The sequence below is a fragment of the Lissotriton helveticus genome, chromosome 1_1 (genome assembly GCF_964261635.1).
Source record: "Lissotriton helveticus chromosome 1_1, aLisHel1.1, whole genome shotgun sequence".
Classification (NCBI taxonomy): domain Eukaryota; kingdom Metazoa; phylum Chordata; class Amphibia; order Caudata; family Salamandridae; genus Lissotriton; species Lissotriton helveticus.
The window spans coordinates 1,422,977,020-1,423,000,768 of record NC_136057.1 but is presented as its reverse complement, the minus strand read 5'-3'; the positions used below and the strand labels follow the sequence as shown (position 1 = coordinate 1,423,000,768).

General features: G+C 46.7%; 1 protein-coding gene across 1 annotated transcript in view; it reads right to left on the bottom strand.

Annotated features, from left to right (window-relative positions):
• MAN2B1 (mannosidase alpha class 2B member 1) overlaps nt 1–23,749 on the bottom strand; it is a 275,966-nt gene that overhangs the window by 229,295 nt on the left and 22,922 nt on the right. Inside the window, exons 6-11 of the mRNA XM_078685299.1 lie at nt 20,613–20,758; nt 19,328–19,444; nt 18,925–19,007; nt 12,989–13,109; nt 12,598–12,676; nt 11,696–11,805 (exon numbers count right to left, since the gene is read on the bottom strand). Of these exons, the coding sequence (XP_078541425.1) occupies nt 11,696–11,805; nt 12,598–12,676; nt 12,989–13,109; nt 18,925–19,007; nt 19,328–19,444; nt 20,613–20,758 (656 nt within the window). The remainder of the gene's footprint in view (nt 1–11,695; nt 11,806–12,597; nt 12,677–12,988; nt 13,110–18,924; nt 19,008–19,327; nt 19,445–20,612; nt 20,759–23,749) is intronic.

Here is a 23,749-nt window from a genome sequence, read left to right as displayed (position 1 = left end):
TAGACCCTTCTAGGCCACACCATTGTTTGAAATGTAATGCCCCTCAAGCAGACTTTGCCCATCTTACATGGACTGGTCCTAAACTACAGCCATATTGGGAACAGATACATGCTACTTTGGGTGAAATTACTTCACTGTCGCTGAATCCCACTCCGGAAATCGCTCTCATGGGATATACGTTCAACTTTCCCAAGAAGATCAGGAGATTTGCGGCACTTGGGTTCCTGTTTGCTAAGGGGGAGATAGCGCTAGTATGGGGCAAGAGAACTGTTACCACATTACAGGCATGGCTGCGTAGCCTTTCATATTGTAATGTAAACTGCGAAATGTAAGCTTCTCTAATGTTGAGCTCATCACGCCCAAAAGATATATGGGGCCCATATAGGGAGTATGCTACCGAGAGTTGTGCCACGCAGATTGAGAGCAGCATTGTGCCGGAAGGAGTGCGTTGATGGGCTATAATGTTGACATGTGACTCCGGGCATTTAATGCGATCTAAACTCAGCTTTCTGATATGTGCACATCTCATTGGCTGGAACGGGCTGGGGATTGTGTAATTATTACGTTGCATGACACATTGACATGTTGGTAGGATTCAGATAGGACGAGCCAAGGGCGTGAAGTACGATACATTTCGTTATTCTTTGGACTCGTTTTTACTTTATGTTGCCTAATATCGCGATTTACAGATTGTGTATCACTGCTATGTGATGAAACGCCTGACAAGTTACCGCACAGATTTTGTTTATTTCTTATTGTATATTGAAATTGGAAAATAAAGATTTAAAAAATAATAGTCTAGGCTTGTTTAAAGTTGTGCGGCATAACTAAACACTTATAAGGTCCCAAAGGGGAGACCTACTGGCTATGCCAAGGCTTGCTGTGTTTAGCAGCAGTAGACCAGTAGGGAGAGAGAAGAGTAAAAAAAAAAAAAAAAAAAAAAAAGAGAACTGGGGTTGGCAGATTCCCGGGCCAAGTCTTAAACGGATACAGCTGCCTGTATGCATCCTACGAGACACAAGTTACTAGTGTGGTTGTTTTAACCCTTGACCCTCTTTATTAGTATGCATTGGAGCGGTAAAGTACAGACACAACTCCTTGTATTTTTTTTTTAACACTTCTTTTTGTATTCAGCCATGCATCAAAGAAGGCATCACCTTTACTGCAACCCCCCCCCCCCCCAATGCCCAGGTGCAGAGCACACCTTTCATTGTGAATCACTTTCTTACTTTGAGTTGCTTTGGTACTATACAGGGGGCGGGGTGGGTGAGAATAACCCAAACTTAAAAATTGTAAGAGGTAGCAGTACTATGCCCACCGACAAGCCAATGTATTTTTAGGCCATCTCTGCTAGGTTTCAACACTGTAATAACCAGAAAAAAAAAAGCTACTGAATGTTGCAATAAAAGTAATGCGAGTCTGCAGGAGAATCCCCATTCATGGAGAGAAAGGTATAAAAACAAAAGGCTGCAAATTCAGCAGTGAGAGGGTATGACAAATTCAGCAGTGAGAGGTTATGACTGGGAGGTGCCCACAGTGAATTAACCTAAAACAGGGTACCTATAGTTCCCTAGCACAGATTTGTGTGCAAGACCCATGTCTCCCACGCAGCACTGTGCACCCTGGGGTTCGAGTCAATCGTAAGATTCCAGACTGGAGTTAGGGCCCACTGTGTCAAAACTGCCTTCTCATCAAGGGGGCCCAGGAATGTGGTGTAGTTGCATTTTATTGGAAATTCATTTATATGGTGCTTCATACCCCGATGAGGTGTGGCAGTGCATGTGCACATAGGAAGCTGAAGGCTCCTCTGTGGGAGTACCTTGGCGGGAAGAGTAAGTGGGGGAGTGAAGGTGTGAGTGTCATGAGAGTTTAATTTTAATGTCACGTGTGAGGACCAGAGTTAAACTCTTACGTTTTATAGCTGTGCTTTGTAAGCGGACGTGAACATTTGTGAAAGACAGCATTACATGCTAGCGTGGCCTCTTTGAGCCATATAGCAGTATATACATTATACTACTAGGCCACAGAGGCACTCAGATTTTCATCAGCTTCCTGGGACCCTTTGGGTGTACGATAAACACCGTGCTGGTTTTAGATTGACCTCCATGGAGAAACAAATTAGTAGAAACAAATATTAGTACAGTACAAAAGGTAGGGATGCAGGGCAGAATGGGCATTCTGTAAACAAGGCATAGTGTACGCCAGATCAGTTGGCTCGGCACAGGAGGAGCAACCCATAAGCATGAATATATTCAAAATGCCATGTATTATGTCCGAGGGGTCCACCCAGAAGCGGTCGAGGAGTAGCTATTTGGAAAAGTCATAATGCAACCCACCATGGAAGATGCTTCAAGGAGCTCACCCAGAAGAACAAGTTACTTACCTTCGGTATCGCTTTTTCTGGTAGATACAATATCTGCCTGTGGATTCCTCACCTTGTGAATATCCCCCTGCATCAGCAACATTCGGAAATTCTTTTCGTAGCTTCGCGCCGACGTGGACTCGGACGTCATAGAGGCACGGCATCGCTCGCGACTCCGCTGACGTCACCGACGCCTATAATAGGCCCACGCCGGCGTGATGACATCAGTTCCTCTCTTGCAGCCAGCAAAGCCAATGAAGAGCTGGTCATCCAACCGACAGTCTTTAGATCTGTCCAGATAAAGACACCGCCCTCTTGGGGTCCAGACGGTGTAATCTCTCCTCCTCCTTGGAAGGGTGTGGGGAGGATAAAAGGTAGGGAGGGTAACAGATTGACCAAGGTGGAAAGGAGTCACCACCTTACGCAGAAAAGCAGCCCTGGTCCTAAGAACCATTCGATCAGCATGAATGGACAAGAAAGGGGGCTTGGAACTAAGAGCTTGAAGCTCACTTACCCTCCTTGCCGAGGTTATTGCAAAGAGGAAAACTGTCTTAAGAGTCAAAAGCCTCATAGGACATTTGTGAAGAGGCTCAAAAGGAGCACCCATCAGAAAGGTCAAAACAAGATTTAAGTCCCACTGAGGCACAATAAAAGGAGTAGCAGGGAACTTATTCGTGAGGCCCTTCAAAAACCTTAAAACCACAGGAGATTTAAAAAGAGATGGCTGGTCAGGCAAACAGAGAAATGCCGACAGCGCTGAAAGATAGCCCTTCACTGTGGCAACAGCAAGCCCCTGTTGCGCCAGAGAAAGGGCAAACTGGAGAACATCAGACAAATGGGCTCTCAACGGGTCTATAGATTTCTCCCCACAGCAAACGACAAATTTTGACCACCTATAAGAATAGATGGACTTAGTGGAGTCACGCCTGGCTGGCAAGATGACATCCACCACGTCACGCGGGAGAGAAAAAGAACTCAGGTTGCCCCGTTCAATCTCCAGGCATGAAGGTGTAAGGTCTGGAGGTGGGGGTGTAGAACCTGCCCCTCCATCTGAGAGAGGAGATCTGCCCTGTGAGGGAGACGGAGCGGCGGGTGAGAGGAGAGGTGGAGAAGGTCTGTATACCACACCCTTCTTGGCCAATCCGGGGCGACCAATATGACTTGGGCCCGGTCTTGGCGAATTTTCCTCAGAACCCGAGGAATCAAAGGTATGGGAGGAAACGCGTAAAGGAGTTGCGAGCTCCAACTCAACTGAAACGCGTCCCCCAAGGCTCCTTGCATCGGATACTGCAGAATAACGGGCAGTGAGCATTCTCTTGAGTGGCAAAAAGGTCCACCTGAGGAGTCCCCCACGTCCGAAAGACGTGACGAACTACCTCCGGATGAAGCCTCCACTCGTGGTCGGCAGAGAACTGCCGACAGACTGTCTGCACGAACGTTCTGAACTCCGGCCAGATGATTTGCCATCAGACAAATCTGATGGTCCTGAACCCAGGACCAGAGACGTAGAGCCTCTCTGCAGAGACACTGCGACCCCACTCCTCCCTGCTTGTTGTGTTGTCCGTCAGGACTTGCACTGACACACCGCGAAGTGAAGGGAGGAAGGCCTTGAGTGCCAAACGAATCGCCCGCAATTCCAAAAGGTTGATGTGAAGCAACCTTTCCTCTGGAGACCAAAGACCCTTGACCTCCAGATCCCCCAGATGAGCACCCCACCCAAGAGTGGAAGCATCCGTTATCACCGTGGCCACCGATGGAGGAAGTTGCAAAGGCTTTCCTTGCGACAGATTGCCTTCCACGCTCCACCAAGACAGATCCGCTGCAGTTTCTCTGGAGATCCTCACTGACTCCCTGAGATCTCCGTTGTGCTGATACCACTGCCTGCGGAGGCACCACTGGAGTGCCCTCATGTGCCAGCTTGCATGGTTGACCAACAAAATGCAAGAAGCCATCAGACCGAGCAGGCGAAGAACCTTCAGGACTGGAACGACCGCTCCATTGTAGAACAAAGGAATCATTTCCTGAATGTCGCGAATCCTTTGAGGTGAAGGGAATGCACGACAAACAGTAGTGTGCAGCACTGCACCTATGAACAGGTTGCGCTGGGAGGGCACCAGGTGAGACTTGGGTACATTTATCGAAAAACCCAACTTGTGCAACAACTGAGTTGTCTCTTGCAGATGATGGAGCACCTTCTCCGGCGACTCCGCTTTGATAAGCCAGTCGTCCAGATACGGGAATACAGGTATCCCCGACCTCCTGAGATGTGCTGCCACCACTGCCATCACCTTGGTGAAGACTCGAGGTGCAGTAGTAAGACCAAATGGAAGGACCGCAAACTGGTAGTGTTGCGACCCAACCGTAAAACGGAGATACTTTCTGTGTGACTTCAAGATGGGAATATGAAAATACGCATCCTGCAAGTCGATCGACACCATCCAGTCTTCTTCTAGCAGCACTTGAAGAACCTGTGCAAGAGTGAGCATCTTGAACTTTTCCTGTTTCAGGTAAAGGTTCAAGATCCTGAGATCCAGAATTGGCCGAAGCCTGCCATCCTTTTTGGGGGATCAGGAAATACCGGGAGTAGCACCCCTGACCGCTTTCCTGCTCTGGAACCACCTCTATCGCACCTTTTCGAAACAGTGCCAGGACTTCTTCCTGCAGGAGAAGCAGGTGGTCCTCCGAACAATAACCCTGGCAAGGAGGATAGTTCGGGGGAAATTCCCGAAAGGGAGGAGAATACCCATTCCCCACGAGATTGAGAACCCAAAGATCCGATGTAATCAATTCCCAAATTCGTAGGAAATGGGTAAGCCGACCCCCCACTGGACCCACATGATCCGGAATGGCGGATCTAGGGCTGCTTTGCTGCGGGGGCTGGGGGCTGGGATGGGGAAGAGGAGGAAGAAGAGGAAGCGTGACGACCCGAGCTCAGGCCCTTTGCTTGCCTCTATAAGATCTGTATAATGTGTTTTGCTGCTGCTGTGGCTGCTGCTGGGTTGACTTACAGGTTCGAAAAGAAGATCTGCTAAATCCTCTTGAACGTCTTCCAAAAGTGCCCCTGGTCTGAAGGCCCAACGACTTTGCTGTCGCTCTGCTGTCTTTAAAGCATTCCAAAGCAGCGTCTGCTTTTTTTCCAAACAATCCAGACCCGTCAAATGGAAGATCCATTAATGCCGCCTGGACATCTGTGGAAAACTCACTTGACTTCAGCCACGCAGCTCTTCTTGTCGCTACGGAAGAACCCATGACCCTCGCCACAGTGTCCGCCGTGTCCAATCCACTTTGAATAACCTGCCTTGCTGCAGCTTGAGTATCAGAGATTACCTCTTGGAAGTCTTTTCTATCCTCCTCTGGTATCTTGGGCACCAACTGTTTCACAGTGTTCATAAGAGCGTGGATATAACGCCCCATCAAGCAGGTTGCGTTTGTGGACTTCAAAGCCATACTGGCAGAGGAGAAAACCTTTTTAGCAGCCTGATCCGGCTTTCTCGACTCCTTTTCTGCTGGGACCTGCGGAAATGCACCCGTAGATCTTTTGGAACAGGCAGCCTGCACCACCAAACTCTCCGGCAGAGCATGAGAGGTTAAAAATTCCGGGTCTTCAGGAGCTGCCCTATACCTCCTAGCTACAGCCCTAGATACAGCAGGAGCTGACAGGATTTTTCCAAATCTCTACAATTGGATCCTTTAAGGCATCATTAAAAGGTAGCAACGGTTCAGTCACTGATGAAGGAAAATGAAGGACCTCTGTGAGCAGATTAGATTTAAATTCTGCAGTTGGTAGAGCAATGTTCAATAAACTTGCAGCCTTCTTTATAACCACATGATAAGGTGTCACATCCTTTGAGGGCTCATCAGAAACCGAAACAAGGTCCCATTCAGGTGACAGTTCTAGGCCACTAGCTACAGACAGGTCCTCAAAAGGGTCCTCAGATTCCTGTAGTTCGCCCTCCTCCAGATTTTCCTCTCGATATCTTTCTTCCTCCATCAATCTCTGGGCTTCACGCCTTGATCTTTGCTTCACATTCGAAGCCGTCGGATCCGCAATCGACTCCGACGGAGCCGGAGTCGAACTCGACGTCGGACGAGGGAGAGATCCACGACGTCGCTCAGGGTTCGGCATCAAAATTGATGGAACTGGAGTCATCGATGGCTTCGGAGTCGAAGGCCTCGCCGGAGTCGGATAATGCCAATGCGGCGTCGGAGCCGGCATAAAGGGCATAAAAGGCGCAGGTGCATAGGATTGAGGAACACCCAGACCATATGCCATCAGAACCATGGGACCAGCAGGAGCCCCAGAGGGATACATAGCCCTTGAATAAATTCCGAACATCGCATTCAGGAAATGCGTAGGATCCTGACCTGGAGCCGGGAAGGCTGGGTACAAACCCCCAGGTTGCTCTTGAGGGCGTGGAGTCGAAACGACGTCGATCTCCTCTTCGGGCTGGTGCACCGGAGTCGTACGACCTTCGGGCAGCTGAGCCCCTCCCTCTCCAACCTCCTCCTCCTCACCTTCATCCTCCCGACCTGAAGGATGGGATGGGTCCAGAGATGGAACCGCTTTCTGCTTCGGCGAACTCGCATGCGACGCCTCAACTTCGGCATCCTGTTCTTCCGAAGCCGAAGATACTACCACCTTTTCGACCAGCTTCACCTGCGACTTCGGCTTGGAACCCGACTCCTTCCTCGATCGATGTCGGGATTCATGGGTTCTCTTTTTGTGCTTCTTTTTTGAAGATCTTGAAGCATGGGCAGAGGACGAATTTGACCGTGACCTCGATCGAGACCTTGACTTCAATCGTCGAGTCCGCGACCTTGATTTCTTCTTCTCCTTTCCTTCTTTAAACTTGGCAACAAGACGTTTTGCCGCTCTTTCCCGGAGGACCTTTGGTGTCATCTTCCTGCAGGATTGGCAGTCCTAGACGCCGTGGTCTGAGCTCAGACACCACAAACAGCATTCATGTGGATCTGTAATGGACATTATCTTGTTACATTCTCCGCAGGCTTTAAACCCGGTCTTCTTCGAGGTCATGTCGAAAGAGAGAAGACAAAGACTAGAAAAATAGCAAGTAACAAAGTTACAGCAAAGGCTACAGACGATCCCAGAAAACCGTTAGCGTCGACGACGCGGAAAAAAGGGAACTGATGTCATCACGCCGGCGTGGGCCTATTATAGGCGTCGGTGACGTCAGCGGAGTCGCGAGCGATGCCGTGCCTCTATGACGTCCGAGTCCACGTCGGCGCGAAGCTACGAAAAGAATTTCCGAAGGTTGCTGACGCAGGGGGATATTCACAAGGTGAGGAATCCACACGGCAGATGTATCTATCAAAAACAGTGAGCTGTAAGTAGGAGTATCATACAGCCAGCCATTTTGTGTGCATGAGGAGCCCATCCAGAAGTGGCATTAGAACAACCAACCTTTTCATTGCGTCGGACGGCCGGGGGCCGTCCAACGTCACGGTAGGCGTGTGCGGAGAACGGCCGGGGGCCGTCCGATCTGCGCACGCATCAGTTTTGGCCGCACCCCGGCGGAATGTCCGCCGAGGGGAAGCGGATTATAGCCACTAAGAGCGTATACCGTAGGACTCCACATAGAAGCAATAAATGAGTAGCCAGTAATGGACATCATACAACCTGCATGTTGTACTACCCGAAGTGTACACCTAGGCGCCTGAGAGAAGCAACCCACAGCCATTATAACCTGTATGTTGACTGCATTTAGAGTCCACCCAGGAACTTATCAGAGTAACCCCTCAGAATAGGCATTATACAACCCACCGTGGTATGTGCTCTACAGAGACAGATCGAAACCAGGCAACCAACCAGAACAGTCTTTCCAAAAGTGGTACAAGAGCAACGCATTGGAAAGAGCACTATACAACGGATAGTGGTGTGTGTATGTATGATAATTCTGCCAAGGGGCAGGCTGGTGGCACCTGTAGAAGCAGATAATGCCAGGGCAGGAGTGAAGGAGACATCAAACTATGAAATTAAGTTGGATTAATGGGAGTAACAGGAGGGTATTGCTGGATAGGATATGGGGGTAGATGGCAGATTCAGATCCCAACAAGCGCTAATAGAGAAGCCACCTCAGGAAAACCTCCTTATCCTCAACCATAAACTGGACACCATAGGGGAATTGATAGGAGCCACTGGCTTTAGAAATAGAGCATCTACCTAGATGGGCTGAAATGAACAGTGTAGAGTGGACCTAGTCATGTGATGCTTCTTGTCTTCACTAGGAGAGAGTTTCAAAGTTTTGCTGCTTGCACTAGGTAGGTGGTTCCACAAATAAAGATGGGTGAATAGAGGTTGTCGCATTGTTGAGTTTTTGATTCATAGTATTTTTACTTGAGTAGGACACCCTTGTAGAAGCCATTTGCCTAGTCAGGACTTAACCACTTGGATGCTATAGAATGTACAACGATTTCATGTAATTTCCATTGAAATGAATGGGCACTCCATGACGAGTTACCCTTGTCATTAGCATCCAAGTGGTATAGGAAGAGAAGGTTGAAGTTTGGAGACTTTGCAGGAATACAAAATGCAGGAACATTGTACTGTATGCATGATGTAGAAGGTGCTTTTTGATAGATGGTGAACTGGAGGGAAAGAGGATAGGCTGGAGTCAATTGCCCTTTTAAGGCGTCTATATTTCTGTGGTCAGATGTTTATAAATTGGTAGTGTTTCCAATGACTGCATGCCCGTACACTTGTTTTGGATGAGTGAGGCTTGAGGCAATTCTCTAGTGACCAAGGCAATGGTCTAGTCCAGAGCGGTCATGCTCCCTAGATTTCCCAGTCAGAGGATGCTCTGGGTGTCGGTATAATTATAGAATATCCAGTTGATGGAATTGATGAGACACTGGACTGGGCTGAGCTAGGCATTGAAGAGGAGTAAAGCTATGGCTCTGCTTAGAGGCATGCCTGTCTCAATTCTGTAAGATGGCACAGTGAATGAAGCAGTGAGATAATGCTAGATCGGTCAGAGAAGAAGGACAAGATAAAGTAAAGGAGGCTTCCATTGATGCTAGGTTACAGTAGTCTCTAGGAGGGAGTAGTGGTGGACTGTGTCAAATGCTGTAGACCGTAGCAGTGTAGCACTTCCATCCTTTCCAGGGTGGTATACAGATCAATGCTGATTGAGAACAGATAAGTTTTGGTTCCACTCCCAGGTCAAAACCTGGTTTGTTGAGAGTGGTTTCATTCTAAAGTTACACATCTTAATAAAAAAGAGTCTATATTGTTCTGCCTGAAGAGTGGTCATATTTACTGGATATCTTTAGGACCAATGAGATTGGAAATTGTTGACCATGGCCATAGCTGGGGTTATGGCCTTTGAAGAAAGTTTGTGGTGGGCTTGGGGCCAGATGGTGACATTGCGTTTCCAATCACAGACAAGATTAATGATTGCGGAGGCAGAAAGTTGCTTGAAAGAAGCGTTGAAGGTTTGTTAGCTGGTGCAGACCTTAGATTTGTCTCAGAGATCTTGAGGGAACAGAGCAGTTGTAGTATCTTTGCATTGGCCACAAATTCAGTACAGTGACTGAAGAGTTATTGTAGGCAGACCCACATGAAGAATTGTGAGGATCCTATAATCTTCCTTGATAGGTCATTTGTCACTGAAGATCCAGGCAAAGTAAGTTAGAGTGAAGGATTGGCAAATCTCATTAAGTCACTGGAGACACTAGTTTGTTGTGCACATTCTGGATTTCTTTGGTTGGATAGCAGCAATTTCGGATTTCATATTGTGTATCACTTCTTTGATTCAAGGGTCTTGTGCTGGCGTATAAGGCGCAATTAACAATTTGAGATGGACGAGATTATTCAAGACTGAACAGCCTACTGTAAAACTGGTTAACTTCTGTCATGTGTTCAGGTGGTGAGATCGCAGGGAGCTGGGCTCTGGGAGATCATGTTGGTTCCACTGTCTGTAGGTGGCTGAAGTCACTATTGTAGTTGGGTTTGCTCTTGTAGGAAGTGAGACAAAATGGTAATCACTCCAGAAGGAGGTGGGCTAAAAAGCCCAGGTAGGTTAAAGATAGTGTCCAGGTTATGGATGGCTGTTTGTGTAGGCCCAATGACGAGCTGAGAAAGGTCAGCTGTAATAGCTCCTGGTGGAAGCAGAAACGGTGGGGGGGAAAAAAAAAATAAAAAAAAAAAAAGGAGGTTCAGGGCACAGAGGTTTGGACAGTTTAAGGAGCTGTAGGAGAAGGCATAAAGAAAGGCTCATGTGAAAGTTCTGCTGATCAGTGGTGGCCTGTAGAGGAGGGAAATGCATGGGAGAAGGCCGGTGTAGGTAAGCAGAGGATTAACAAAAAAATCCCAGTCTGTCAAGATGACCTCCTTAATTGGTGGAGATTTGGAATGAATCATTGAAAATGAAAGCTAATTCTCCTCCTGACTTTCTTTGGTGCTTTCCTGTAACCATTTGAGAAAAATGGTTTCAGAAACGTGATGGTGAAGCATCCTATCCAAGCCAAGTTTCAGTAACCAAGACTCGGTTTGAATTAGATTCCAGAATCAGATTGAAGATGTTCATTGTATCCTGCTCATTAATTAAGGGTTAACGCACAGGCACTTGAAGACAGGGGAGTATTAGAGAAAGGAAGAGGATGAAAGGTTAGTTTGGGGGTGGGTGGTAGGGCAAAGGAATGAGGAGTAGGCTCTTCTTCCTGATTGAACAGACCGCATAAGGAATTAACAGGGTTTAGGGTGCAGATGAAGCTCCGCTGTGCAAGTAGAAAGGAGAGGGATTTGCTGTTGTAAAAGGCATGGGGTATCAAGGCTAGGAAGCTGGAAAAATGGATTTAGGAGCCATTATTTGAGGAGGAGCGGGGTACAACAGGAGGAGAGGAGGCACAACTGTCTCTGCTTTCTACAATTGGTGACCAGGAAAAGGGATAAGAGTGGGTGGCAGAAGAGCCCAAAAGGAGGCATTAGATATTAGGCGAGGGCTGTGTATTATGAGGTTAGTGGGAGGCTGAGCATAGGTGGATAAAGCGAATAGGCGGGGAAGCAGAGGTAGCTTAGGTAAGGATGTTGGTATACTGCGGCTGATGTGATTTAGAGTTTAAGTTACAGTATTGCCTGTGTAAAGGTTTGTATTTGGTGGATCTGCAAATAGATCCTTGAAATGAGAACTCATAAAAAAGATGAAAGTGAAAAAAAAACTAAAACTTTCTTAATGGTGGACCCATGTTGCTCACTCATTTTGCTGGTAGCACACAACTAAGCCAGGTGCTGTAGCTGGAGGGGAGTCTAAACTGCATAGCATCATCCAGGAGTGGAGTGACTTTTAGGACATTAGGAGAGAACAGAAGAGGTACCTTGCAGAAGTCTCGTCCCAGTGCGAGGCGCTTGGCATAGTCATCCGTGACATGCTGCTGTGCAGTCCCCGAAACGGCATCATGGTGCTGTGCCACACCCATTGCCCTTCCTACAAAGAAATATATACACTTTAATTAAATAAGACAGGCGCACCCATACGTCAGAATAAGAAATAAAAACTAGAGCAAGTCAGGATCAAGCACACATTGTATGATTTTTCTGTTCTCATGCTGCCATAGGGGATAGAGAAGAGGGGAAACTGAACACCCCCTGCGAGACCCCCGCGTCATTGATCGGATGTAAAATAACGTTGGATACTGTGTGGGATGCCATGTTAGTGACTACTATATTGCTCCCATTATCTCTGTTCACTCCTACTGCCCCTACCCTGTCTTTGTGAAGCGCTCTGATATCCGTAAGGATCTTGTTCGCGCTATATAAAACTCTGAATAAATAAATAAACCAATTCGGGTAAATTGGTACTCTGGATTTAGATAAGGGTACTCCAAGGTCCTGGAAATTAGGAAGGATATGACATTGGTAGATCACTTCCATTCTTACAAAAAACGATATTGTTACGTCTATATACAAAACAAAAAACAACTACTGATAAATTTACATAGTACAAGAATATTTTCGCATAGGACTTCAACTAATTAGTAACATGGTAAATACAAAAGCACTTGCCATTTTGGGCTGAGCACATTTGATTAAATGACCCTTGAAGCAAATCAGCATAGATATGATGTCCATGAATGATAATGGAAATGGAGGGTAAAAAGGAACTTGGAGAAAAGTTTTTGCCTAATTCTTCCATTGGCCAAAACAGTGACAAATCACAGGTATTGCAGGATTTACAGATAAATAGAAAACAGAACAAGTCAATATAAAGCAAGCATACTCAGGACGGAACTGTCCCCCCATCCGTATGGTCCATCTCTTGCCTGTGCTCCTGCCAGCACCTCTAGCTGGTTACACACCTGTGTAAAGGAATAAAAAGGTATGAAGGCAATACCCCATTTTTCAAACTCAAATACGACATAGCCATACACTATCTGTCCAAAGTCATGCAGAAATCACTGGCCTGGGCAGATTTTAACATGTTTTACTCAAAAGAAAAGCAAATTTGTATTGCATTATAAACCAAGAGCACACATTTAACCCTGGGGAATATATATATATATTTTTTTCCGCTTCATACCACAATTCTGGCAATGCAGGTGTTACCGGGATTACTGAACATTCGGTCCACAAGATTCCCTGAAATACACTTTCACCATCAGCTATCTCACCTGCAGGAAGTTATTGGTCAGTCGTTCGTAGCGCTTGAAGGCTGGCCGGCTTGTGAAGTAGCCAGTCCAGAACTGGTGTGGCCCATCAGCATAGGGAAAAAAGTCATCTGTTTTCACAGACCTGCATGGAGAAAAGATCGGGGTGAAAAATACAGGCGTTCCATGCGAGCAAAAAAAAAAAATATATATATATATATATATATATATATATATATATAGATTTGTTCTGGTGTGGGGGGGGGGGAAAGCAGGAGCATATTAAGCCAGGTGTGCAACATGGTTTATTTGTAGGTTCTCCCTCCAGCCTTGACTCCTCGGGATGGCCTAGGGCTAGTGACAAATGACAGGTTCAGTTTCATAATGACAAGTCGAGGTGGGCAAACAAACAAATTAGCAAGGAGAGCAGAACCGAGCCAATGGTCTGGCTTGAATCTTAGAGCCCATGATTGAGCCGAGCACTAACATTCACATACTAAATCATACAAAAAAAAATACATCACGTAAAATATGGCAATTGCTCTTCAAAAATGTGCAATTAACATTTGGAAGGTTTAACTTTAATAGGGTACATTATAGCACTGCACTGGGAAAAACCTATTAAAAGTGATAGTCTTGTACAACTGGCAGTCTGAACTCCCATATTTGAATGTGTTTTATACATGATCATGAAGAAAAAAATAGTTTTGGTGAAAGTTTTTTAAAACCACAATATTTACATTTAGTGCTTTTTTCTGTAGTTTTTAAATATTGTGAAATCGACTCGAAGGCTGAACGCTCTACATGAGCGCTAGTTACATTACAAAAGGTCACATGCATTGTTAACAGGCAAGGGGAGATGAAGTGATTTGCACAGAATCACAAGATGCTGAGCGGACGCAGAGACTCAAACCTAGTTTCCCAGTTTCAGTCTGCAGCTCTTCCTGAATCTCATGTCCTGGGTGGGGTGGGTCAGGCAGAAGCCACATGAAAGCTTGATTCTTTATGGGCTTGAGGTTCCAACAGGACCTTGAGCCGAGCCAGAGCCAGGCTCAGGCTCGAGCTTTCAGTGGCTCGCCCACCGATAATGACACATTTATGTGCCTGAAATTTACATGGGTCTCTGTTGCCGGAACTGATAGCTTATAAAAAAACAGTGACGTGCATGCTGATGAGAGAAAAAGAACAAGCATTTACAATGCAATGGTCTCGGCATTATTAAAGGTAGAGCTATTGGCATTGCTCATGACTTTTTTTTTTTTAAATCATAAATAAATGGGATTGTCATTTACATTGCCAATAGCTTCATCGTTTGCATATGCGAGACCTATTGCATTAGCACCCACACACAGGGGGCAGGGGCAGGAGAGCAAGCACAAGCAACGAGGGGGCAGGAGAGCAAGCACAAGCAACAAGGGGGCAGGAGAGCAAGCACAAGCAACAAGGGGGCAGGAGAGCAAGCACAAGCAACAAGGGGGCAGGAGAGCAAGTACAAACAACAAGAGGGCAGGAGAGCAAGCACAAGCAACAAGGGGGCAGGAGAGCAAGCACAAGCAACAAGGGGGCAGGAGAGCAAGCACAAGCAACAAGGGGGCAGCAAGCACAAGCAATAAGGGGGCAGCAAGCACAAGCAATAAGGGGGCAGCAAGCACAAGCAATAAGGGGGCAGCAAGCACAAGCAATAAGGGGGCAGGGGGCACAGAGGCACAAAAACCGGATCACAAGCAGGGCAGGGCACAGAGGCACAACAAGCAATGAGGGGGCAGGGGCAGGAGAGCAAGCACAAGCAACGAGGGGGCAGCAAGCATAAGCAACGAGGGGGCAGGGGGGCACAGACACCAACGTCATCGAAGAAACATTTTAGAATGCCTGTCGGTAGTGCTTGTTGAAAATGCAGACCCAGGGAACGAGAATTGCCCCTTTAAGTACCAAGGTGGCGTCATTGGTGGCGATGCGGTATACATCCGGCTCCAGGGAACGAGATTGCCGTTTTGGGGGGCGATGCAGTATACATCTGTCTCCGGGCCCCCAGAGCCACCGCCGGCGGCAGATGCTCCGTCAATAAGGGCGTTGTTAACAAGTGAGAGAAATGGCTCGTGACAGCGGATCACACAACACGGCTTCCTTCAGATCATCCAGCCTTGCGCCTCTGTTTGCTGCCGGAATCAAACAGACTGATAAAACAATGCAAATCGCATTAACATTCCCTGTCGCAGTCCCTGCGGTGAGGGGGCAACATATCTGGTATACAAATCAAATGAGAGCGTGTCGACAAAACAACTGTCGAAGCGAGGAGGGAGCAGCCACGCTCCTCTGAAGAGAAACACGGGGGGCTGGTGTGGGGGTGGGGGGACGCCCCTCTGTCGAGCTGCCGCCCTCTAAATGTCACCTTTAAATCGAGGGCTTCAACTCGGATTTAAGTCCACCTAAACACACCCTCTATGTCCACTCAGTTGTTTCCCCACAAATCTGGGCGCAGGATAACCCCGTCTCACCAGAAGGCATCAGACCAGCCTAAGCCGGAAGTAAATACTGTGTTCCCAAACCTCAGATTTCCTCCAGGGACATCACCTGCACCCCAAAGCATCACTGGGTGAGCCCTCGCAGGCGCACCCCCGCCGCGCTATGCCCGGGTAAAGCGCCTGCATAGCGCGCGTTGCCTCTGGGCGTACAGTGCATGAACGGATCCCAGCCCCCAAGCACGGCCGGTCGAGCCCTCGCAGCCTCGGCTTAGGGCTCCGGCCTGTCCCCTCTCCAGGTGACTTCTGCCAGATTACTCTCTGCCTAAACGTGCTCACTTCCTCCTATTCAATTCCACAAGAGCTCTGCGGCGCCGCTTCCTGTTTTACTTTTTTTGTGGAGGGTGGGAGGGAGGGCAAAGAGGAACCGGGGGTGGGGGAGAAGGCAAGAAGGCGGAAGGCGTGAAATAGGACACAGAAGTGCCCTGGTAAAATGTAAGCAAAAGAGGAATTCAGTGTTTCCAAGCTGCATGGCCATTCTGCTCACTGGCGACTAACTTTCAATGCGCCAGAGTAGCAATCAACAAGAAAGAACTTTAATCACAGCTGTACTATACTAAACATGACACTTCCAGAAATGTACTGGTCAATCCAATGGTCCTGCGTGCAAGCAGGAAAACAGAGGCACGAAAAGAAGAAAACGGGCACAATCAGGGAATCAGTGGCACGAAAAAAACTTACCGGCTTGGGGGGGGGGGGCGGGGGGGGGGGGGGGAGATGGGGTTCCCCGAAGAAGACTTCCTTGGCTGCCGGTCTGAAATCCTGTGGCTGAGAGGCGGGTGGGAAACCAAGCAGCACCACCATCTTTCTCCCAGGCGAGGCAGAAATGCCTCGGAGAAAGCATTGTCATGTTGGGATTCGGGATTCGGGGGCGTGGTTTTCGTTCTCTCCTCTTCCCATTGGCTGGAAGGTAAAATTCCAGCCAATGGGAAGAGGAGAGAACAAAAACAAGAAAGAAGAGACAAAACACGCCCCAGAATCTGGAAAAGACTGGCTTGAACCGAGTGACGCCCCTCTCCTCCAATGGCTGGCCAGCATTTACGAGGCCAGCCAATGGAGAAGAGGGGCCGGTTCAAGCCCCATTCTAAGAAACATTAAATCTTCGGACCGAACTGCGCAAGCGCAACCTACGGTCCTCGACCTAAAAAAAGAAAGAGCGAGAGAGAGAAAAAGAAAGCACGAGAGAGAAAAAGAAAGGAGCGAGCGAGAGAGACAAAAAACAAAATCAGCTGACATAGGTGTTCACCAGGGACTGTGATATAGTGGGATCTGGGTATAGAAGGTGTTACATCCAACTAAACAACAACAACAAAACACCACAGGGGGAAGGAAACGTGCGGATTTCAAAAGAGGAAGGACCAAATGATTGCAGAAATATCCACTACCAGGTGGTGTGGTCTAGCCAGCAGACACCGCTCCAAGAGCAGTATGACTTTTTTATTAACTTGCACTGCCACATGAAAAGTGCTAAATATTTAGAGTGGGCTTGGAACCTGCTCAACATCCGGGCTGTTGATTTACAAAACAGATGACCTGGTGCAGGCCTCTGGATCCAGGGCAAACACTTGGATCTTTCCACGAATTAGAACACTGTTGGGAATATAAGAATACATTTCAATGTATTTATTTCTGGGTTTGTATAGCACCTGAATCACCCCCGGAGGGGTATCTCTGCGCTGCGGAGCTGCGACATGAATTGACAATGTGACCTAGAAAGAGTAGTTTTAAGGAGTTTTCTAAACTGACGGTGGTCTGAGCACTGCCTTAATGGTAGAGGGAGCAGATTTCAGTAGTGAGGGGTGAGATGGGAAAAGGCCTTCCCGCCCATCCTGGCTTTCCTGACCAGAGGGACCGTAAGCAAGGAATGGGTCCCTGAGCACAGAACTCTGGTTGGAGTATACAAGGTACATTTTTTAGCAAGGTAAGCGGGACCGTTCCCGAAGGCAGCCTTATGAACGGTGCAGCAGATTTTAAACCTAATGTGCTTGCGCACCCGAAGCCAATGTAGCCGATTTAAAAGCAGAAGAGATGCGTTTCTGCAAGGGGCATTTAACATCAGCCGGGCTGCAGTGTTTTGAACAACCTGTAAGTGATTCAGAAAAGACTCATTTGCAGATAGCAGCAGAGCACTGCAGTAATCCAGTCTGCTTAGAACCAGAGCCTGGATTAAAGTTTTTCGTGTAAAATCCGGAAGGAAAGGAAAACACATCTAAGTAGATTGAGCATGTAAAAACAGGAGCTAGCGGTGTAGATCACATGTTCCTTCATAGTCAATGTCTGATCCAGGCAGACGCTTAGATTCTTGACTACAAACTTAGGTGCTAGGGGGGGGGGGGGGGGGGGACCCAAAATCCTCAGGCCACCATTGACAGCCTATGCAGAGAGCCACAATAAACAGGTGCCTCAATATGCACAATGAACAGGAAATACATTAGCCACAGTGGGGCAGAGGATGGTGACAGAGCACCAGCACCAAAGCAGATGTCACGACATTGGAGAGACCTTATAGGATGCCCGCTAAACTCTGCTGAACATCAGAGCAGAAAGGAAGGTATAAATGTGTCCAGAACACAAATGTAAAACAAATGCAGAGTTTTAGTTGCAGATCTGCAGAAAAGCAAGAGGTCGAGGAGAGAGAAAAGGAGAGCAAAGCACCAGAACAAAGGGGAGATCTAAGTAGAGAGGCTATATAATCCAGGAGTGTTGGGCTAGATACAGAGACCCTCCATTACCATGGCAACTACCAGACTGGGATATTGTGTTAGGCAATAGGCAGTAGGGTTTGTACCTATAGGGGGCATCAAGAAGCTGCTGCATCAGTGTATTCCTTCTCCATTCCCCTGAATTGGCAGTTTCCAAGTTTCTAAAACCATCAAGGAAAACATTATTAAGGTACAGTTCATGGCTCTTCTTGAGAAACTATTGACTCCACAGTTTTCAGTCCCATGATAAGGAAATATGGGTTTACTCAATCCCAAAAAGCTGTCAGTCATGTAAACTAGGGAGCTGCTCTTTGAAAGATTAAAAAAGATCCATCTTTTCTGAGCTGGTCAGTCTAGTCTCATTTCTTTCTACCAATTCTTTCACGATCTCCTTACAGAAAATGAGAAAGGGGTGGAGAAAAGAGTGAAGAAAGATGTGAAGCAGCTTTCCCATATATTTAGCACTGAAGAAGGGTTGGAATTTAACTCCTGTAACATAATGTATTAAGTGTACTTTGGCATTGTACTTGCATGATGTAACAGTCAAAAAACAACCTTAGGGGAGCTAAGTGTCTGAAGATGTGCTTTGATTTCAGGACACTATTTTCGACACAAGTCCAGCACAAACAAGAACATTAGCAGTCCCTTCGTAGCTGAAGGGCATGGAGTGTGCACCAAACACTTCCAAGTGCAGTCATAACTCAGCCCTAACACTCTGCTCGGACTCTTCTTTCCTTACCATGTAAGGTTGGCCTTGTATAGCTCCCAGAGATAGCAGCTGGGAGTAGAGTACAACACGTTGACTTTACTTCCATTGTTTTGCTGGAAAATATAAATAATATTTCACTCAGATGTAAGCTCTGTCAGTCAGCAAATGGGACAAAAACATTCAAAGTCCAAAACAAGAAGAAAGGACAATGCAATAGAGAGCTGTAAAAATGTTTGGGTAAACAGGAGACAGAAAATGTAGCAGTTATTCACCAATGGATCAGTGTCTGTTATGTATAAGGAGAAAACACCCATTGCAGACAGAAGCAAACAAAGGTAGGGTGGTGATAGACATTAAGAACCACAAATATAGCCCTCTTTTTGACATTTAACACCCATCACAGGGCACAGCAGCAATGCACACCGCTCTTTACCTCGGCATTGACATATTTGATGAGACGGTCGAGGTTGCTGTACCACAGGTTGGCGTTTTCGTAATGGAAGTCTGAGCCCATGGTCATGACTGTGTGATTTGTGCGATAGTGCTGTGCCTATTAAGAGTAAGGAAAAACAGATCATAAACCAAACCCCCACTTTCCTGGCAAAAAAAAACAAAACACACACAAAGATGAGATCCGCAAACGCGTCAGCAACAACTTCTAGAGACCAGACCCCCAAAAAATAAATATCACAAGAGGTGGTGCTTTCCAGCGTTGAAATGAGCACAGACCACTAACAAACTGTTTTTGCTTTTAACCATCAATTGGAGCAGTGATTTATAATTGGGGACATTTGTTTAGAACATATTTTATTTCTTCAAAATGAATTCTAGCAGTAAAAGGTCTTTTTGGGGGAGGGGGGTAACCTCCACCAACTGCATGTTTTTAAAATCAAAGCTCTTTATCTTGAAGCCAAAAGTGATTCATTCAAACATTGATCTTAAATTGCATGGAAGGCAGTTAGTTGCTGGACCTTTGTTTTATTGCATCTTTTCACACTGCGGACTTTATTCCTCGTATACACTTAAACTGCTTAACAAGTTAGCCTTTCCTTTACCATCCACTAAAGCAATAGTTAATAATCCTTTATTCTACCTTTACCAGCAGCTATACTTTAAATTGGGACATGATCAGTATATGTTGCATAAATATAAACTGGTAATGTTTCATTACGTGGTTCCAAGACAAGATAGCTGGTAACATCACATACCCTTAAACATAGGATTACTGTTCAAAATCACTACTTTTGAAATGTATCACATTTAATCACCTTTTCGACTTTAGAGATTTAAACACCAAACTCTGGACTGGCCCACTGGTCTGGGAAACAGAGTTTACAACGCTGCCATTACATCACAGTGCTTTTACAACGTGGTCGTTACAACGACCGCGTTGTTAGTACGTGATACCTTTACATCGCAAATATCAACTTGCCGTAGGGGGCGCTCTAAACTAAGGAATAGTATAATTTACTATTCCAACACGTTCCCTACTGTTGCACACGCTGGAGTTGGAATAGTAAATTATACTATTCCTAAGTCCAGCGCGCCCCCTACAGCAAGTCGATCTAATGACTTGCGACGTAAAGTTATCGCGTTCTAACAACGCGCTCATTGTAACAACCGCGTAACGACCGCGTTTAATTGAAAGCGATGTAATAGCATGCGTAGTAACAGGCTATATTCACGGCTCCTACGTTTCACCCTCTCCTTGGGCTCACCTGTAGAGACGCAACCTTCATGAAATAGGACACAACCAAATTCACATTGTAATCTTCAAGATCTTCGACATCCATAATGGGCTGATCGGAGCAAAGCTGGTCCCAACACAGCAACGGAGGTGGGCCATAGCCATTGGGCAAAACACCTATTAGGGTGAATACAAAAGAAAAGTAAACAAGCTGGAAGGATAATTTAAGAACCATAGGAAAATAAGGGGACACACATGTATAAATATGCCCACAAATCATTAGAGCAGGTCAGGCCTCAGTGAGGATATCATCCTATGGTTGATCTTTCTAAGTTAGATCACAAAGGCACACAGAACAAGGCAGAGAAAGTACAAAACGTCAAGCACCAGATGGCTGCTTCTCGCCCAGACACCAAGTTTCCATTTGAGGACTTTTATCAAAATAGGACCGGCACGGACAACGTAGGGGCATACCATGCTAAGAGTCTAGATCCCTTACTGGTTTACAGGGCTTACTTTAATAATCCCATGTGCTCTATTTGAGGTAATGTGGTCGAACCGCTTAGGCTTTTCAAAGGTTCATGTTAAGCAATTGTTGGACACAGTCAATAAATGAGGCACACACTCAAGAACAAACTGGAGATCAATTTTGAAAAATACAGGTTAATTCATTTTAAACATCAAGATCGTTGGCATAAGGTAAGTATTTTAGGAGTTGTAAATTTTACATTAAAATGCTCAAATATCGTTTTTGTGAGGTATAAGTCTTGAATGCTGTAATGTTATTCTGTGGGAGAAACATACACTGCATAAATATACTTATGAATGGATGTTGAAGGCGACTTTTAGGCCAAGGGCCAAAGGTCCACCAGCTGTTCGGGTTTACCTGCCCAGGTGTTCGGGAGCACAGGTGCTGGTCACGCTGGTAGCCTCAAACGCTACATGTTAAAGTCAATGGAAGGGTATCTATAACAAAAATACAACCCAAAGGGGGGCTCGGCTCGTGAGGGCCTCTGGAGCATTGGACATAGTTGGTTTCCGTGGACCTGGGCTAGGGGAAAATCGGGTACAGGGGTGTTTTGTCCGGCCGGTCACTTCAGTTAGAGGTTCTTGCGGTTCTTGGATGACCTGCAGGTGGAAAGATAAACAGGGCACCTGGGCCACTCCGTGTGGGCCGCTTTGGTCCTGAAGTCCCTTTTCGGCAGGTTGGCGTTTGCAGAGGTGGTGTCCAGGCTGGACACTTAACAAGCCTTGGTTTCAGCAAATGCTCCAGTACCCAGGGTATTGGTGCTGAGAGGTTCCTGGAGGTCTAGAGTCTCGAAACTCACTGGAGAGACAGTGATGACCTCCTGGAATCATAGGGACCTCCACCTTGTGAGATATTCCCTAGATAGACCTGATGACCAGCAAAACAAGGGCAGTCGGTGCCTGCTGATGCTGGGGGATGGCTACTCCACTCAGGGAGTTATGGGTTTGGGAGTGCACTCCTGTTTAAACAATAATATCCTGCTAGTCAAATTACTTCTTTTGTAAATACTGGTGCAGCAGCGAGACACACACTGTCTAGATTGGCCCCTGATGAAGGGACAGGCAAGTCCCGAAATGCATTGGGCTCCACCACAAACAAGCCGTTAATATTTGGAATATTTGTAAACCTCAAACATTCAGTGCTATGATGAATAGCTTTATAAGATTGTAAAAAAATGCATTTGATTTTTGTATCATTTTCAAAATTATGACAATATATAGAACATGTTTATCTTTGTATTCTTGTATGCGGAGTACAATGAGAACTACAAATTATGTTCTTATAAAAAAGTGTTTCAAAACAAGGAAGGTGTCCTTCAGTGAATTGAGCGCAGCGCACCTGGGTACAAGTACTTGGTCTAACTCATCATACTCCACTCAAGGGACATGCTAAGCGGTGGTTAAAGCCAGGCAGGGTTTGGCACCAATTTCAGAGCAGGTCCTCTCCTCTCACGGGGATGGCTCTTCTTTGTCCTTCTGTTCCCAGGTAGATGAATCTGTCTGGTGTTCAGGGGACTCCTAAATACTGAATTTAGTGGAGTTAAGGGGAGTGCAGGGTATTAGCCAATGGGCTACCTAATCCGGAGGGGTCGATATCCCCTATATGATGCGAGGAGTGGGCATAAATCCTGAACCAGAGTTCCTAGTTTCACCAAAACCAAGATGGTGAAAACCTTCTTTGACAGTCCACTTCAGGTGGCCCACCTTAGGGGTGTGCCCAGCCTGCAAGTATGACACGCCTTCAGGCTATCTAATTTTCCACCTGCTCTGGAAACACATGGGCTCCAGGGTAGGAGGTGGTGTTCCCCAAGTCTTTGGGGAGCCAGGGTCACATACCAAAGGCGGCATAGGCTTTGAAGCCTCTGACTTTGATATGCAGAATCACTAGCCATCCTGCTGGAGGAGATGTAGACACCTTCCTCCAGAGCAGGCTTTGTTTCTGGCCTCTGGGAGTGCAGGCTCTCACCTACAGGGGGGGTCAGAAACTTGTCTGTGGTGGCAGGCTGGATGATACCAGTCAGCCAACACACTAGAGGACTACAAGGTTTTCAGGGGAGCACCTCCAAGCTGCCCTCTGGGATGCATGTCGCAATAAATCTGATGCTGACATCAGTATAGATTTACGGAGAGGAGGTTTACACCATTATTTTCAGTGAAGCCATTATGTAGCTGAGTAACTCAGTGACCACTGTCCAGTACTTACCTTTAAAATGGCTTCCTGATCACTTGCAAAGTCTTAGCAATGGAACTAGCCCTCCCAGGGGCATATCTGCTCTTGCACATGTGCCCTAACATGTAATATAATGCACCCTGCCTTAGGGCTTTAAGTCCGCTGTAGGGGTGACTAACATAGAAGACATGCAGTGTACTTGGGCATTGCACACACGGAGTGTGCAAGGTCGGGTTTTCAGAAGGACTTGCGTCCTTTCACGCATCCTGCAATAGGAGTCTCCATGCAGGTTGTGTTGGTCCCTTTGGGTGGCATAATAAATGCTGCAGCACATAGGGACCCTCTTTAGTACCCATACCCTGGGTACCATTTACCAACTTACAAAGGAGCTAAAATCCTTGCCAATTCGGGTACAGTGGAGCATGTTGTAGTTTTTAGGGAAAAAGCACTGGCGCGGATACACAGTGCTT